This window comes from Labeo rohita, chromosome 24 (genome assembly GCF_022985175.1).
Source record: "Labeo rohita strain BAU-BD-2019 chromosome 24, IGBB_LRoh.1.0, whole genome shotgun sequence".
Classification (NCBI taxonomy): domain Eukaryota; kingdom Metazoa; phylum Chordata; class Actinopteri; order Cypriniformes; family Cyprinidae; genus Labeo; species Labeo rohita.
Window position 1 is genome coordinate 26,569,509 of NC_066892.1, and position 17,156 is coordinate 26,586,664.

At 33.8% G+C, this 17,156-nt stretch overlaps 1 protein-coding gene across 3 annotated transcripts in view; it reads right to left on the bottom strand.

The window, feature by feature from the left end:
- Positions 1 to 17,156, bottom strand: part of wdr37 (WD repeat domain 37) — a 43,298-nt gene that overhangs the window by 23,091 nt on the left and 3,051 nt on the right. Inside the window, exons 2-7 of one of the 3 annotated variants that reach the window (XM_051098335.1) lie at positions 16,833 to 16,938; positions 15,779 to 15,957; positions 12,551 to 12,647; positions 12,015 to 12,110; positions 11,373 to 11,437; positions 1,682 to 1,817 (exon numbers count right to left, since the gene is read on the bottom strand). In XM_051098335.1, coding sequence (XP_050954292.1) covers positions 1,682 to 1,817; positions 11,373 to 11,437; positions 12,015 to 12,110; positions 12,551 to 12,647; positions 15,779 to 15,916 — 532 coding nt within the window. In that variant the 5' untranslated portion in view covers positions 15,917 to 15,957; positions 16,833 to 16,938. Of the gene's footprint in view, positions 1 to 1,681; positions 1,818 to 11,372; positions 11,438 to 12,014; positions 12,111 to 12,550; positions 12,648 to 13,836; positions 14,090 to 15,778; positions 15,958 to 16,832; positions 16,939 to 17,156 lie in introns of those variants that run through there. The other 2 variants (XM_051098336.1, XM_051098337.1) reach the window with 2 other exon arrangements.

Consider the following 17,156-nt stretch of genomic DNA (forward strand, 5'->3'; position numbering starts at 1 on the left):
TTAGTCGTGTCAATTAAAAAAAAAAATTAACTAATTAAAATCACACATTTTTTCTACAATTAATCGTGATTAAATGCGATTAACCCCACCTAACTTACAATTTTTTATTATACTTTTACAATGCAATAATTTCACATTTAATCTTCAAATTAATGCAGAAATATCATAAAGGAAGTATATTTTTGATATTTGTTTAATGACATCTTTTTTTATGACTGAGGCCAAGTATCACTGATTCCAATGGATGTCTCTATGGAATTTTTTTATAATATTAAATTATTGACTATAGCCATTCAACATTATAATCGAGATCTTTCAATTTAACATTTATTAGACTTGTAATTTAAGTGAACAATCTTCACATAAACCCATTATAATAACTGTCATATAAGATAAAGCTTAAAACTACAGAAGTTATTGATTTCCTCTTTTTTAATTTTGTTCTTTTGATTGACAGCAGCTGATTATTAGGATATTTTGGCTGCTGTTACTTTAAAAGGTGCCGCTGCTGAATGTGAAGTGGATCTGACACTGCTTTAAATCTGACTCTAAATAATAAACACTTATACACTGCCCTCCGAAAGTTTGGAAACACCCCTGGCAAAGTGTGGTTTTGGACGATATCAGCATAAATCCTTATCATTAAAGTAACTTGACATTATCATTGAAGAACACTAATAATAATTTTCATTTTGATTACATAATAATGGCAATATATACATGTCAAAGTCAGACATGCCCCTTTGCCAGCTGTGATGCCTGGTTACTGGTTTAAACTTGGCCCAGGTTTTTAAAAGATTTTTGCGTCAGCACACCTTAACAGCTTCAACAACTCATTGCCAATTAAGTTTAGAATACAATGAATTTACGCCCAGATTATACAGAGCTGTAATAGCTGCTAATGGTGGATATTTTGATGAAGTTTTTTCTATGTATAAACTGTTTATATAATAAAGTATGTTTTAGTAGTTTGTGTTGTCCCTTATCAGTGCAAAATTATAACAAATTAAAAAGGATTCATGCCAATATTGTCCAAAACCCAACTTTTCTAGGGCATTTCCAAACTTTTGGAGGGCAGTATATGTACGGTGTTAAGGCAGCTTTAGTCGCCTTTTTTGTAACTTCATGGCTTAACTGACGACATAACTACACACTCGTAATTACTCGTAATTTCATTTGGGTTTGAATATGACACCGCGCTTTAATAGGCTACAGCCTAATACACCGACAGGACAGGAAGATTTGTTTTTACCTACGGACATATGACCTGACAACATCTCATCTGACCGCAGTTCACTGATGTTCTACTGAAGCTCCGATCGTCAGCGTTTTCGTTTTCACGCTCGTTTGACTCGTGCCTGTTGCTAAGGTGTTTGATGTGCTCGTTATTACGTTCTGCGTCTAAATAAATGCAATTCTTTAGTGGTTGTGGGTGGGGTGGCCAAACCTAGCCCCGTCCCTGCGTTGACTGCGTTAAATATTTTGAACGTGTTAAAATGAAAAAATTAATCGTCTGCGTTAACGCGCTAATTTTGACACCACTAATTATATTATATTATATTATATTATAGACAATGTTTATAATATAATATAATATAATACACAAGGGTTAATCTGGACCAGACAAAAAAAACTGAATTAAAAATAATGGATAAGGTAAGTGTAGTTGCGGCAGATTTACCGGCTGAAGCTGTGCCTAGAACCAGCGGCTGAACCCGAGTCACGGCCAGGTCCCATATCCCATCCCGGTGTCCCACGTACTCCTTAACCAGCTGACACACTGCACGAGATGTGGTGGCTTTGAAACTGGACACAATCTGAGGAACAAACAGGAGAGTGAGCATTTGATCAGCATTTCATTCTCTCACACACACACACACACGCACAAAACTAACTACAGAGCGACAGTAAGCAGCGCAGAAGCATGGGGAATCAATACTCAAACCATACATGACTGTAACACCTCTACACTTATGACACACGTCATGTGGTTATACTGCTGGATTGTATGAACACACTGCATTCAGTCATACAGTCTCTCAAACAAGATCAAGGTCTGTGAAAGGAGAGCGTAATCAATACTTCTGAAATGGGAACGTTTAAATTAAAACACCCTAACAAACAAAAATAAGCAAGTAAACAAGAACAGCACTCAAACATTATTAAAACATATAAAAGCTGATAAAACAAGGCTAAATATATGACTGAATTCAGTAACACTTTACAATAGGTTCATTAGTTAACATTAGTTTAATACATTAGTTAACATGAACCAAGAACGACCAATACTTCTACAGCATTTATTAATCTTTAATAGTGCATGACATGTTCATTTCAGCATTTAGTAATGGATTATAAAAAACATAAGTTGTGTTTGTTAACATTAGTTAATGCATTGTGAATTAACATGAACAAACAATGAACGACTGTATTTTTAACATCAACAAAGATTAATAAATACAGTAATAAATGTATTTAAATGTATTTTAAATGTAGTTAATACATCAACTAATGTTAACAAATGACAGATTACTGTAAAGTGTTACCCTAAATTCACAACAAAAATAAATAAATAAATCAATACATAAAAATAACAAAACTGTTTGTAAATAGCACAATTTTGCACATAAAACTATGAATCATATCTGAAAAAGAAAAGCTCAGCTTAGCTGAGAGAGCAAGGTGGCCAAATGCTGTTGTGGTGTCGATGCATAAAGTAGATATGTATTACAATATAATTTAATGGCAGTAAATGACATATTTACAAAAGTGCACAATACTCAAAATAAGTGGAAAATGTTATATAACAGAAAACGTGCATTACAGAATGAATCTGTGGTCCAATCACTGTGAAGTATGAACATGTGAAGTATCTTATGTTTACCAAGGCTGCATTTATTTGATAAAAGATATACAGATCAAACAAAAGTACTCTGAAATATTATAACAATTTAAAATAACTGTTTGTATTTTAATGTATTTGAATATGCAGATGTTATTCAGTGTCATATGATTCTTCAGAAGCTCATTTGCTCCTCCATTGATTATTATCATTGTTGAAAACAGTTGTGCTGCTTTAAATGAGAAGTCCACTTCCAAAACAAAGATTCACATATAATGTACTCACCCACTTGTCATCCAAGATGTTCACATCTTTCTTTCTTCAGCTGTAAAGAAATTATGTTTTTTGAGGGAAACATTTCAGGATTTTTCTCCATATAATGGACTGCAATGGTGCCCCAAATTTGAACTTCCAAAATGCAGCTTAAATGTGGCTTCAAACGATCCCAAATGTGGTTCCCATTCATGATCCCAGCTGAGAAAAAAGCGTCTTATCTAGCGAAGCGATTGGTTATTTTCATAAAAATAATACAATTTATATACTTTTTAATGTCAAACGCTCATCTTGTTTTGCTCTGCCTGAGCTGTGTTTTTCCAGTTCATGAAAGTTTGGGTATTTTGAACAACTCCCATCTCATGTTCTCCCTCAACTTCAAAATCATCCTATATCGCTGTTTTACCTTTTTCAAGGGTGTTTGATCTTCTTTGCGTGTTCACTTTGTAAAGACTGAGTCGGTACCTCTGCAGCGATGTAGGATGATTCTGAAATGATTTTTGAAGTTGAGGGAGAAAATACGATTGATGTTTTTCGACATACCCTAACTGTCTTGAGTCAGAATACACAGAGTTCAGGCAGAGCGAGACAAGACGAGCGTTTCAGATTAAAAACTGAAAAAAAAAATTGAGATTTTTTTTTTTTTTTTCTTTTTCATGAAAATAACTGATCATTTCACTAGATAAGACCCTTCTTCCTCAGCTGGGATCATTTACAAACGCATTTGGGATCGTTTGAAGCCGCATTTAAACTGCATTTTGGAAGTTCAAATTTGGGCCACCATAGCAGTCCATTATATAGAGAAAAAATTCTGAAATGTTCCCCTCAAAAAACATAACTTCTTTACGACTGAAGAAAGAAAGACATGAACATTTTGGATGACAAGGGGGTGAGTACATTATATGTAACTTTTTGTTCTGGAAGTGGACTTCTCTTTTAATATTTTTGTAGAAAGTATGACACTACTTCCAGGATTCTTTGATGAACAGAAAGAAATAAATATTTTTGAAATAACTTTATTATTTGAAATAAATTATTCCTTTTATTTAATAAGGATGCATTAAACTGGTTCAAAAATGACCATAAAAACATTTACAGTAGTTAAAAAAAAAATAAAAAAATCATACAAAACTATTTTAAAGAGTAGTGTATATCAGTATATCACTAATTTAAAAAAGGTCCAATGCTTGACTTGAATACACCTGCATTTTTACAATTTTTTTTTTTTTTACAATTTACTATTATTTACAGTAATTTTTGCTTTCTACCTACAGTGATGACACCAACAAAAGTTGACAAAAAATGCTGTAATTTTTAGGGATGCACAATATATCAGTGACCATTTTACGTAGGACATTATTGGTGTTTAGTTTAGTTTTGATAATGTAATGCATGTCTGCATATTCTAATACTTTAATAGCATCTAAAACTATAATTCTAAAACATACAGCTAAAATGTATATCTAACTTAAGACTTAAGCCGAATTCTTTTTTGAAAAAAATGGCCTGTAGTTAAGATAAAATAGTCATGAAAACTGCTATCAGCCAACATTTCTATATCTGTGCATCCCTAGTATCATCTATAAAAGGCAATGCTCAGAATAAAGAAGTATTGAAATACATTGTCCTAAATGTTCTGGCATCACAGGAAGCAAATGACTTATATTAAGCAATGGATTGAGGAAGGTGTGCAAGCATGTCAATTTGCAGCCTAACCACTACTAAGCGCTGCTAAGCCTGAAATTTCACTGGAGGTAAGAGCAAACACAGCAAGCACAATGAGCCCTCATCTCACCACTGTGAAAATGCTCTGTAATATTAGAAAACAATATTTTATAGTAACTGACCAAGCTCCTCACTCACAAAGAGATCAAAAAAACAACAATCAATCTTTGAACTGTCATGTACAATATCCTTCAAAGTTACACGGACAAATCCACAAGAGGGCTTTCACTTAGAGCTACACAAGTAATACATACAATAGCATTATTACGTTAAAAAAAAAAAAAAAAAAAAAAAAAAAAAAAACATCCCAGTAAAAGTAGTTCCAGTATCTGTTGCTGTAAAGTTGATAATATTCTCTGAACAAAGTAAACACAGTACTGTTTTAAAGGAAAAGTCCACTTCCAGAACAGCAATTTACAGATAATGTACTCACCCCCTTGTCATCCAAGATGTTCATGTCTTTCCTTCTTCAGTCGTAAAGAAATTATATTTTTTGAGGGAAAACATTTCAGGATTTTTTTCATATAATGGACTGGTGTGGTGCCCCGAGTTTGAACTTTCTAAATGCAGTTTAAATGCGACTCCAAACGATCCCAAATGCGGTTGTAAACTATCCCAGCCGAGGAAGAAGGGTCTTATCTAGTGAAATGATCAGTTATTTTGATAAAAATTACAATTTAAATATTTTTTAATCTCAAATGCTGGTGTTGTCTTACTCTCCCTAAACTCTGTGTATTCTAGCTCAAGACAGTTAGGGTATGTCAAACAAATTCCAATTTACATCACTGCAGAAGTTCCAACCCAGTCTTTGCAAAGTGAACATGCAAAGAAGATCAAACACCCTTAACAAAAAATTAAAAACAGCGACATAGGGCGATTTTGAAGTTTAGGGAGAAAAAACGATTGGAGTTTTTCGACAAACCCTATCTGTCTTAAGCTAGAATACACAGAGTTCAGGAAGAGTAAGACCAGACAAGCGTTTGACATTAAAAAGTATAGAAACTGTATTATTTTTATAAAAAATAACTGATCATTTCACTAGATAAGACCCTTCTTCCTCGGCTGGGATCGTTTACAACCACATTTGGGATCGTTTGGAGTCACATTTAAACTGCATTTAGAAAGTTCAAACTCGGGGCACCACACCAGTCCATTATATGAAGAAAAATCCTGAATTGTTTTCCCTCAAAAAATCTATATTCTTTACGACTGAAGAAAGAAAGACATGAACATCTTGGATGACAAGAGGGTGAATACATTATCTGTAAATTGTTGTTCTGGAAGTGGAGTTGTCCTTTAAGGCTGTGATTTTTCATGATTAACAGTTAACGATTACACAGTTTAATATATAAAAAAACAAAATAACAAACCAAACATTTCTAATTAAATATTATTTATTTAAAACACTAAAAATATTACACTTTCTAAAATGCTAAACAAGTATGTAATTAACATGTAATAATGTAATAAAAGACATTATTGGTACTTTAGAGTCAGATTTTGTAAATATACACTACCAGTCAAAAGTTTGGACACACCCTCTCATTTAATGTTTTTTCTTTATTTTCATAACCATTTACATTGTAGATTCTCAATGAAGACATCAAAACTATGAATGAACACATATGGAATTATGTAGTAAACAAAAAAGTGTGAAATAACTGAAAACGTTTTATATTTTAGATTCTTCAAAATAGCCACGCTTTGCTTTGATTACTGCTTTGCACACTCAATCAGCTTCATGAGGTAGTCACCTGAAATGGTTTTCCAACAATCTTGAAGGAGTTCTCAGAGATGGTGGCCAATAGCCCTTTTGCCTTCACCCTGTGGTCCATCTCATCCTAAACCATCTCGATTGGGTTTAAGTTAGGTGACTGTGGAGGCCAGGTCATCTGGCACAACACTCCATCACTCTCATTCTTGGTCAAATAACCCTTACACAGCCTGGAGGTGTGTTTGGGGTCATTGTCCTGTTGAAAAATAAATGATGGTCCAACTAAATGCAAACCAGATGGGATGGCATGTCGCTGCAGGATGCTGTGGTAGCCATGCTGGTTCAGTGTGCCTTCAATTTTTAATAAATCCCCAACAGTGTCACCAGCAAAGCACCCCAACTCCATCACATCTCCTCCTCCATGCTTCACGGTGGGAACCATGCATGTAGAGACCATCCGTTCACCTTTTCTGCGTCGCACAAAGACACGGCGGGTGGAACCAAAGATCTCAAATTTGGACTCATCAGACCAAAGCACAGATTTCTACTGGTCTCATGTCCATTTCTTGTGTTTCTTGGCCCAAACAAATCTCTTGTGTTTGTTGCTTTTCCTTAGCAGTGTTTTTTTAGCAGCTATTTGACCATAAAGGCCTGACTTGCGCAGTCTCCTCTGAACAGTTGATGTAGAGATGTGTCTGCTACTATAACTCTGTGTGGCATTAATCTGGGCTCTAATCTGAGGTGCTGTTAACTTGCGATTTCTGAGGCTGGTGACTCGAACTTATCCTCAGCAGCAGAGGTGACTCTTGGTCTTCCTTTCCTGTGGCGGTCCTCGTGTGAGCCAACTTCGTTGTAGCGCTTGATGGTTTTTGCAACTGCACTTGGGGACACATTCAAAGTTTTTGCAATTTTCAGGACTGATTGACCTTCAGTTCTTAAAGTAATAATGGACTGTCATTTCTCTTTACTTGATTGGTTCTTGCCATAATATGAATTCTAACAGTTGTCAAATAGGGCTGTCAGCTGTGTACCAACCTGACTTCTGCACAACACAACTGATAGTCCCAACCCCATTAAGGAGGCAAGAAATTCCACAAATGAACCCTGACAAGGCACAAGTGTGAAGTGAAAATCATTACAGGTGACTGCATCATGAAGTTCACTGAGAGAAGGCCAAGGGTTTGCAGTGCTGTCAACAAAGCAAAGGGTGGCTACTTTGAGGAATCTAAAATATGAAACCTTTCTAGAGTTATTTCACACTTTTTTGTTTACTACATAATTCCATATGTGTTCATTCATAGTTTTGATGTCTTCAGTGAGAGTCTACAACGTAAATAGTCATGAAAATAAAGAAAAAAAAAAACATTAAATGAGAGGGTGTGTCCAAGCTTTTGACTGGTAGTGTATTCTAGCTTTATTTATTGAATAAAGACAGTCCTAAGTTTAAGCAATTAATAACATTTAACATTTGCAAAACCATTTATGGATGATACAAATATTGGAGTATGCATAATATACAAAACCAAAAACACACAATTTACAGCCTAAAAACAAAAGAGCATTTTCAACACTGACTAAACGAGAAACATCAGCTAATGTTCACTGTAACGGGGAAAAGAGCTGTCAGTGTTTTCTTTTCTGTCATGTCCAGTGTTTGAAGGGGAGGGTTGTATGAGGGATACCACATTACAGAACTACTCAGCAGGGGGGATCAACTTTTTAATGTTGTAAAGTATAAATTTAATTAGATTTAAAGATAGAGTTAAAGAAACATTTTGCTGTCAGTTTGTTAGAACAAAAATTCCACAAAAAGGACAGATTCATTTGCGTCAAATTGAGCTGTCTAACCTCTCCTAAACCAGAATACGGTAATATCACTGTTAGATTTGTTCAACTATCCTGGTTCTCTCCCAGCCAGCACATCTGACCCTGCTCACCATCAAGATATTTGGCCATGGCATATTGTTTTGCTTATTGGTTCTTATTGGTTTAGGGTTTGTTCAGTTAAAGAACTAGTATATTCTGTTCTGACTTTCATCATAGAATTCTTTAGAATCATAAGCTAAATCAAAATGTAATTTGCTCTGGCCAAATGCTTGAATGGGGTAAGATTGGCTGGTGGCAGAAAATCAATGCCAATCAAAGGTTTCCAAGCCAAGCCAACTGTTAAGAACTTCCATACGCAATATTTCTTCATACTCACTATTGATATCTAAAAAACACTGTCTTAACATCGTTGTTAATGTGTATAATGCTGAATTAGTGTTAGAGTTAGCCAGATAAGCACAGATTGATGGCTTGTCTCCAAGCGCATCATTATTGGGTTATGACCCCCAACTGTTGGATAGTTCATGCATTTTGGCACACTGAGGAGTTAATTACCCATGAGTCTCCACCCCATAACTCCCAGTTCCCCACATTGAAGTTGCGAGGTCCACCTACTTTCCCCGGGAAAGAATTTGAGCGCTACATCAGTGAAACCGAGAAAAAAGAACAATTGTAATCCATGAGGATCAAAACGTTAAAAAGACGAGTTTAATTTGTATTAGCACCATTGAGCTCTACACTCAAGAGTCTACAGGTAAAAAGGTGCTTGGGTCAACTAATGGAACAATGTGGAACGCTGAGAGAAATTCTAAATGCCTAGCTATGCTTATTTGGGTAAACACACTAAAGATTAGGGGTGTAAACATTTAATATGGTAACTACACATAAAAATAAATAAATAAGCTGCTGCTAAGCTCCTAACGGTGTACACAGATACTAGGTAATAATTTTTGCATTGTATTTAATTCGACTATGATTTTGTACTATATCATGCGATGTACTGTGAAACCTGAAATATGAGCATAATATTTTGGCACTTTTGAAAGTATCAAAAATGTGTCAGAAGTGTTGAAATTTTAGGTAATAAATAGGGCCCTATGAAATCCGTTTTATTTTTTTCCATTTTAATTTCTCTCAACTCCTTTTTAATGGGATTAATAATAAAAAAAAATATTAATCAAAGAGCATGTCTAATTAATTAAAATCATGAAACATACTATTTCACATAAATTTATTAAAGGTTTAACAAAAATTACATGTTTAGGGCCCTAAGAAAGTTTTTGAAATATTTTTTTCTCACCATATTTTATTGTTATCAAATTCTGTGCTTTAGCATGTCTAATTATTTGAATGCATACTTATTTTATTCAAATTTATTCTTAAAATAGCCTTATGAAAGCTATGTCTTTTTTACCCTCATAAATTCTGTGTTGTGTATTTAAAATGTTCTGGTTATCAAATAAAGGCATAAAACATTAATTTCATTTATCTTTTAATTATTGAAAATTAAGCAGAATTTTTTTTTTGCCAAACAAAGGGAAATTTACTATTAAAATTGAAACATGGAAGAAATGTTGTGTGATTATACCCTAAAAAATAATATTTGTTTTATTTTAGTAGTAGTAGTAATAGTAGTAATATATTTCTGGCACAATGTCTTCAAGTTAAACCAGACTTTTATTTTGACGGGTTGCTGTGTCTACCTTTCATTTTTGTGTGTATATAATATGACGCTAGTTTTCCTAAAATGGAACAGTCAAATGCAGAGATCACTGCGAGCTTCACGTGCACTTTAGTGTGTGTAGTAAACAAAATCGCCCATCTGCTCCATTAAAACAAAGACACACAGAATATGCAGGATTCACAATTAAATGGTATTTTTGCGGGGTGCTATTTACAGATACTAGTCACTATTGTATTTTGATTTAAGTGTAATGACCTACTTTTGATTAATTCATTCAAACTTTGACAAGTTGACATTCCGCATTACTCAGTAAATTATGTTTTTATGACTTGATTCTGTGATTCCGTCTGCGTTTTCCGCATCACGGAAATCATAGGGCCCTAAATAAAGAAATGTGTAATAAGCTGAGTATTACGTATTATAATATACTGTAAAATCCCATAACTGATGCATTAAACTGTCATTGTCAGATCAATGCATGAGATGTTTTACACCCCTACTGATGATATATCAGTATGTAATTCCATTAAATATATATGTGAAACTGGAGGAAGTTGTTTAATTGAAAGAAACTGAACAAACAAAGCAATTCAGCACTACGAAAATGCAACACTGAGACAGACACATAGACACTTACATATCCACCTAAAACAGCCTACTCTAGAAATGTCACAAGTCAACAAAACTGAAAAAAAACCCATTTTATCATTTGTTCAATTGTGTCAATTACACAAAATTTCAAAATTGCTTTACTGCAATTACATGCCAGTTGCACGCATTTATGGTAAATGCTGTTATTTTAATTCAGTTTCTTAGAGAGATGGTTTAACCAAAAAAATTAAAATTCTATCATAATTTAATTTCGTACACATATGACTGGTGAATCTCGAAATTAAGATATTAATGAAACCTGAGAGATTTCTGTCCCTGCTCTGAAAGTCTTTTTACCCAAAATGAGCAAAGAGGGTCAGTAAATGATGAAAAAGATGATCATTTTTTGGGTGAACTATGCCTTTAATAATTCTAAAAAAAATTAACATAGGAGTACCATTAATAAAACATCATTAAATTTAATCATCAGATTTCACTGATATTGGTAACATTTTGGTATTGTGACAACCCTAGCTTGTCCATTTCTTGAATATCTACATATGTTAAGCAGCAAAGTCTGTAAGCTGACTACAAAGAACAGGACTTTGCACTGAGATATTACATTTTTTATAGAGATTAGTGTTTCCGAGAGAAATATTTAGAGAGTTTTACTCAGAGCGAAATGTTCGGAAATGACCCCATAGATACACTCATACCTTGCTAGTGGAGGCCTTGTATGTCGTCTTCAGCTTTTGGGAGAGTTGACTTGTGCTGTGACTAGCTGTGCACAAGAAATTACACCATTATGAGTAAAAATGATAAACAGAAATTATACATTTCAATGTTGGGTTTTAAGTTTTCAATTTCTTCCACACCAGACCAGATTAGAAAAACTATTTTTAAGAACCTTGCTTTGTCAAGCTAAAACAAAAGAGGGGCCCATTCTACTGTAAATGTTTGTCTAAGGAGATTATATGGCCAAATGATGTTATGTTCCCTTTAGTAATGGGTGTAGCTAAAATAGTCAAACCCCTTAAATACAAGAGGATGTCCACAAACATTTGGCATTTATCAGCTACTGATAAATCAATAGCGAACTGCACTTACAACATTGTCATGTCACGTGAGGACACAGCTTTAGGCACAACATTATCAAATTATTCTCTCTAAACCATCAAAAGACGACATCATTATTTATTCAAAAGCTTCAAAAGTTCAATGATCTGATATTATGAATACAGACTAGCAGTAGTAGTATGTTTTTATTTAATGCCATGTCAGCATCTTAGGCTATTTTCATGCCATTATAAATACAGAAGTTAAGCAAAAGCTAAATGTTAGTTTTGTTTTGCATGTACCTTTTGTTTTTAGGGCTCCTTTGCTCAGATCGCCACCATCGACTGTCTGTCCTTCTCCAGCCAAACGTTCATTTAGCGATTCAATCTCTCTCCGCACTGCACAAGAACAAAGCTTAAGATATGGCAACCACTGATAAACCAAACAAAACATTGGTTTTGTCACATTTACAAACGATGGAAAGGATAACGTACATTCAAATAAACCCAAGAGTTTGATGACGACCCACAATGTCAACCTGAAGGAGTTTATATCTCACTAATGTCTGTACATTAATTCTGTTTATTACATAGTGACTTAAATTTTAAACGATACACGTATTAATAAGCATACAATCAACTGTAATACCGAAAACAATTAAGGATTCATATCTTTAGGATGACGTGAGTGTGAAAGCCACTTAGTTAGCATTAGATGATTACACAATTAAAACCAATTCTTCTTCAAGTGCAAAGACTGTGTTGTCATCATGACATTAAATGTCCAGTCATGCAAAAAGGGTGTTAAATATGATGGAAGCTAATTGGTTACTACTCACATTCTAAATTTTCAATGTAGAGATTTTCAAACTCCCGTTCAATCTGTCCGAACAGGTCCAGCAAGTTACTCCTTAAGGCCATCGGCAACTTGGAGTCCTAGAAATGAAGTCAAATAATAGATATTACAAATACTACAGAGAGACTGCATAAACAAAATGCCTTTATTGACAGAAAATGAGGACTGCAGATTCTGCACTTATCTACTCCGTACATTCTAACCATTTAAAAATATTATTAACAAACAAAACTTCTAAAACACAAGGAATGTTGAGGGGATCTTGTTAATAGTTTATTTTTAAGAGAAAATAAAACAAACACCAGAAATCTACAAATAAACTATGTAAACTTTCTTGGTGTTGTAAAACATTACATCTAAAAGGTTATGTAAAATATTCAGCTGTTCTAAAACTTTACTTAAATATCTTGCTGTTCCAAAATTTTAAATAAAAAATCTTGCTGTTCTGAAACTTTACATCTAAAAGTTTACATAAAATTTCTTGCTGTTCTGAAACTTTACATCTAAATGTTTACGTAAAATATCCTGCTGTTCTGAAACGTTACATCTTATGAAATTTTACATTAAATGTTTACGTTACATTTCGTGCTGTTCTGAAACTTTACATCTAAATGTTTACGTAAAATATCTTGCCGTTCTGAAACTTTACATTTAAATTTTAATGTAAAATATCTTTCTATTCTAAAACTTTACATCTTACTGTTCTAAAGCTTTACTTAAAATATATCTTAATGTTCCGAAAATTCACACCTAAATGTTTACATAAAATATCTTGCTATTCTAAATGTGTTGTTGGTTTAAAACATTACATCTAAAAATGTATGTTAACTATGTTGATGGTTCTAAAACTTAAGATAAAGTATATTTAAATTCTAAAATTGTACATTTAAAAGTATAAAGTATGAAATATCTTGTTGTTCTGAAGCTTAAAATGTAAAAGTTTACATAACATTTCTTGCTGCTCTAAAACTTTACTAAATATTTAAGTAAAATATCAAGCTGCTATAAAACTTTTACAAAAATCAATGATGACATTAATGTTTACTTAAACTTTACGTAAAATATCTTGCTATTCTACAGGCTTTTAAACCTGAGTACAGATCATTTCTGTCCTAGATGCATAATTTCTTTCTGAGACAGAGAGAAACCAAACGTTACTAAGGATAGAAAAGAACTGACAGAAAAGAATCATAACAAAATCTGAAAAAGCACAAAAAGTAAAAAAAGGTCTCTATTCAAAAACTTAACTAATCTACCAAATCAACTTACCTCCATTATCAAGGATAAGAAGTTCCAAGTAAAGTCTTTCAGCCTGATTAAAACTACACAAAGAAAAGCAATCCACAAAAAAACATTGCTGTTGTGTTGTTTAAACTAGCGATATCCATACTAACTACTCTAGGACAACAAGGTGTGCTGTCATGCCAAGTTAACACAAGAGTTTACCAATGAGAACAGTGTAAAAGCTAAGTCAACTGCTCTCCATTCTGTCATTACCACATGTACTTATGTGTCAGAGAGAGAGAGAGTGAGAGAGTGAGAGAGAGAGACGGCAATTAACCAACAACAGCTTGTCGTCTATTCTTATAAACCTGCTCAATCCTAAAACTTGTGGTCACCATAGCAACTGGACATAATGACAGCATTGAGAGGGTGAAAGGCGGTATAGTCTAAATCCAGTGAACGGTTTACAGTAGGGACTGCCAATCAGAAATGACCCTACAGAGGAATAGACGAAACAATCGAACCCCAGCGTGGGCCGCTCTTTAAAAATGGATGAGGCTATAGACCATAGAAGGGTACAAACCATAGATACCCTCCAAGGAGTATCAATAAAACAGATGACCAAATGGCATCATGTCTCAAGTCTGAGACTACCGTGAACACTGTAATTTTAACGTTTTGTTCATAATATCTATGAAAACATTTCAAAAACATGTACTACACAAACTTAAACTAATATAGAACTTTATTTGAATGGGAGAACTGATTATTGTTATTGACCTGAGTACAGGCTCTTATCACTGACGTACTCCAGTAATGTTTGTGTAAGGAATGCGCGTCGATAACAGACTCATTTAAGACAAACGTTGTGTGTTAGAGGATGTCAATTCTTGGGATACGTTACAGTACCAAACAATGACAAAACTACTCATTGACAGAAATACTTAACTCATGTCGCTTCTTCACCAGGTTTAACATGGACTTTGACTCTGACATTTAAATTTTATAACAGAAAGCGTTCATATCCCTTTCCATTCTTCCAAACCAGAATCACTCTTCAAACACTGATCCAGTGTTACTATTTTATTTACAATTCTGCAATCCAGTTTATTATTTGTTAGTTTTAGTTTTGGATTTAAGTAATTTAGAGATGACAAAATTAATGAATTATTGGATTTAATTTAAATATGTTTAACTGCATTTTTTTTTCCAGTGTTGTCCAGTAGCAGTTTAATGAAAGTGTGTTGTACACATTTCCAACATTATATCACACCTAGAGTGAAAACATTAAACCTAAATTAATTTGTGGCCATTTTAATTTTATCTCATTACTTTTATTATTATTCGGTATTGTAGAGATGCAAAAGTAAATAACCTAATATAATATCTGATACAATTTAAATATGTTTAACTGCATTTTTTTTTTTCAGGGCCAGAAATTAGTGTTTCAGTGTTATAATAATTTCAGTAGCATTTTGGAATTTTAAATAAAAGTGGGTTGTAGATGTTTCTAACTTTATAATGCACCTGAATGAAAACTATTTTCATTCTTTTTATGGCCATTTTAATTTAATTTCATTACTTAGTTTTGAAGAAAATAAATGCATTTTATTTTAATTTTGGAATTCCCCATTATAATTCATTCATTGACTCATTTATTTATTTTTTTTTATTTTTTTTTTTAGGAATTTTTAATTCAACTAAGTTCTAAAACAATTGCAAATCATTAAAATCCAACATGGCACGTGTTTACATTGATACTTACATATCCCAGCTGTCATGATTTGGCGGTTACCAAAAAAAAAAAAAATGTACAAACAATGTCACAGAACTGGCTTTGTGTCATTCTTGTCTGTTCACCTGGGTATGACAGCACACTCACGCAATAGTTTCCTCTAGTGTTCATAACCATGAACTTCACACCAGGATCTATACATGACCATGCGAGTTTCTGTGAGAAAAGAAACAAAGACCAAAATCAACCTACCTGTCCCTCCAGCATGTCCCTCTGCATGCCTGGTCTGTCCTGCTCGGTGCTGTTGGTCCTCCTAATGGAGAGACTGTGCGACTTGCGCTTCTGTTTGACTTGACGGGCGGCTGCGCTGTTTCCACTTTCAACAGGCATCACTCCTCAGTGACGTCCCACTACGCACTTCCTACCTGAAACTGAGCAATCAAACGGCAGGGTTTGCCCCGTCCTACAGCAGTGGAGGAATATAATACAATATAACTTTGTTGGACACTATGCTGTATGCCCTATTTCAGCCTGTGATATGTAAATAACAAGTTAAATTCTGAGGGAGCAAATGTAAAGTAAGTCTTCGTTGATGACACACTGGGTGAATGTGTTGTCTTTACTGTGGGTGTAGGTTGACTTAATACTAGTTAAGCATACATCATAAAACTGAAGCGTTCAAAGGAAGCTGTTGTAAAACTCAGACACGTTTTGACTGAGCAGGCGAATATGACTCTAATGTCAAGGTGAATCAACGGAAAACGGTCAAAAAATGTCCAGAATATATTTCACTGTGAAAAGTAAATAAATACAAATTAAACAAAAAAGGATAGGCTGCATACAAAAAAAGACTTATTTTAATCATTTAGCACATTTATCACTAATAAATAAGTGCTTTAGCACTAATTTACCAGTAATTTTTTTTATTTTATTTTTAATTAAAAAATATCCTCTTTTAGTTTTTTTTTTCCCTCATTTTAAGTTTAATATGAAAATAGCATTTCCCATAATAAAAAAATAAATTATATCATAATATTATTTCAAAAACGTTAATGACTGTTTGAGCAGTATGATTTTTTTGAAGTAATGTGTGTTATTTTAATGTAAAATGAATATGTTAAGCGAGTTCATGAAGTGTTAAATTAAAAGTTAAACTCAGTATCAAAAAAGCAAGCAGGCCGTTATCCACAATAACATACAACAGAAATGTTAATGTCAGCCTGAGCATCTGAACAAGTCATAAAGTATGAATATACACAAAAACATAATGCTAAATAAGGGGCATGCAAAATAAAAATACAAATACCAGGCATGGAGAGCAGTGAATGATAAACAAAGCAGACACATCCTCAGACGACCGCTTAAAGTGATGAAGAAGATCTCAACAGGAAGCCCAGGGCCGCACTCCAGCACTGAACACAAAACAACACCATCTATCGTTCACAAACCTGACAATGAAGGAAAAGCTGCAGGCATGGAGTGACAGCATTCTCACAACCTAAAATGACAGCGAGGAGGTGAACGGATGGAGCAGGTAAAATAGACAGGTTTGAGTTGATGAGGTTAGTGGGTTTGAACAACTCATATGTATTTACAAAAAAAAAAAACATGCATGAAGTATATGCACCTG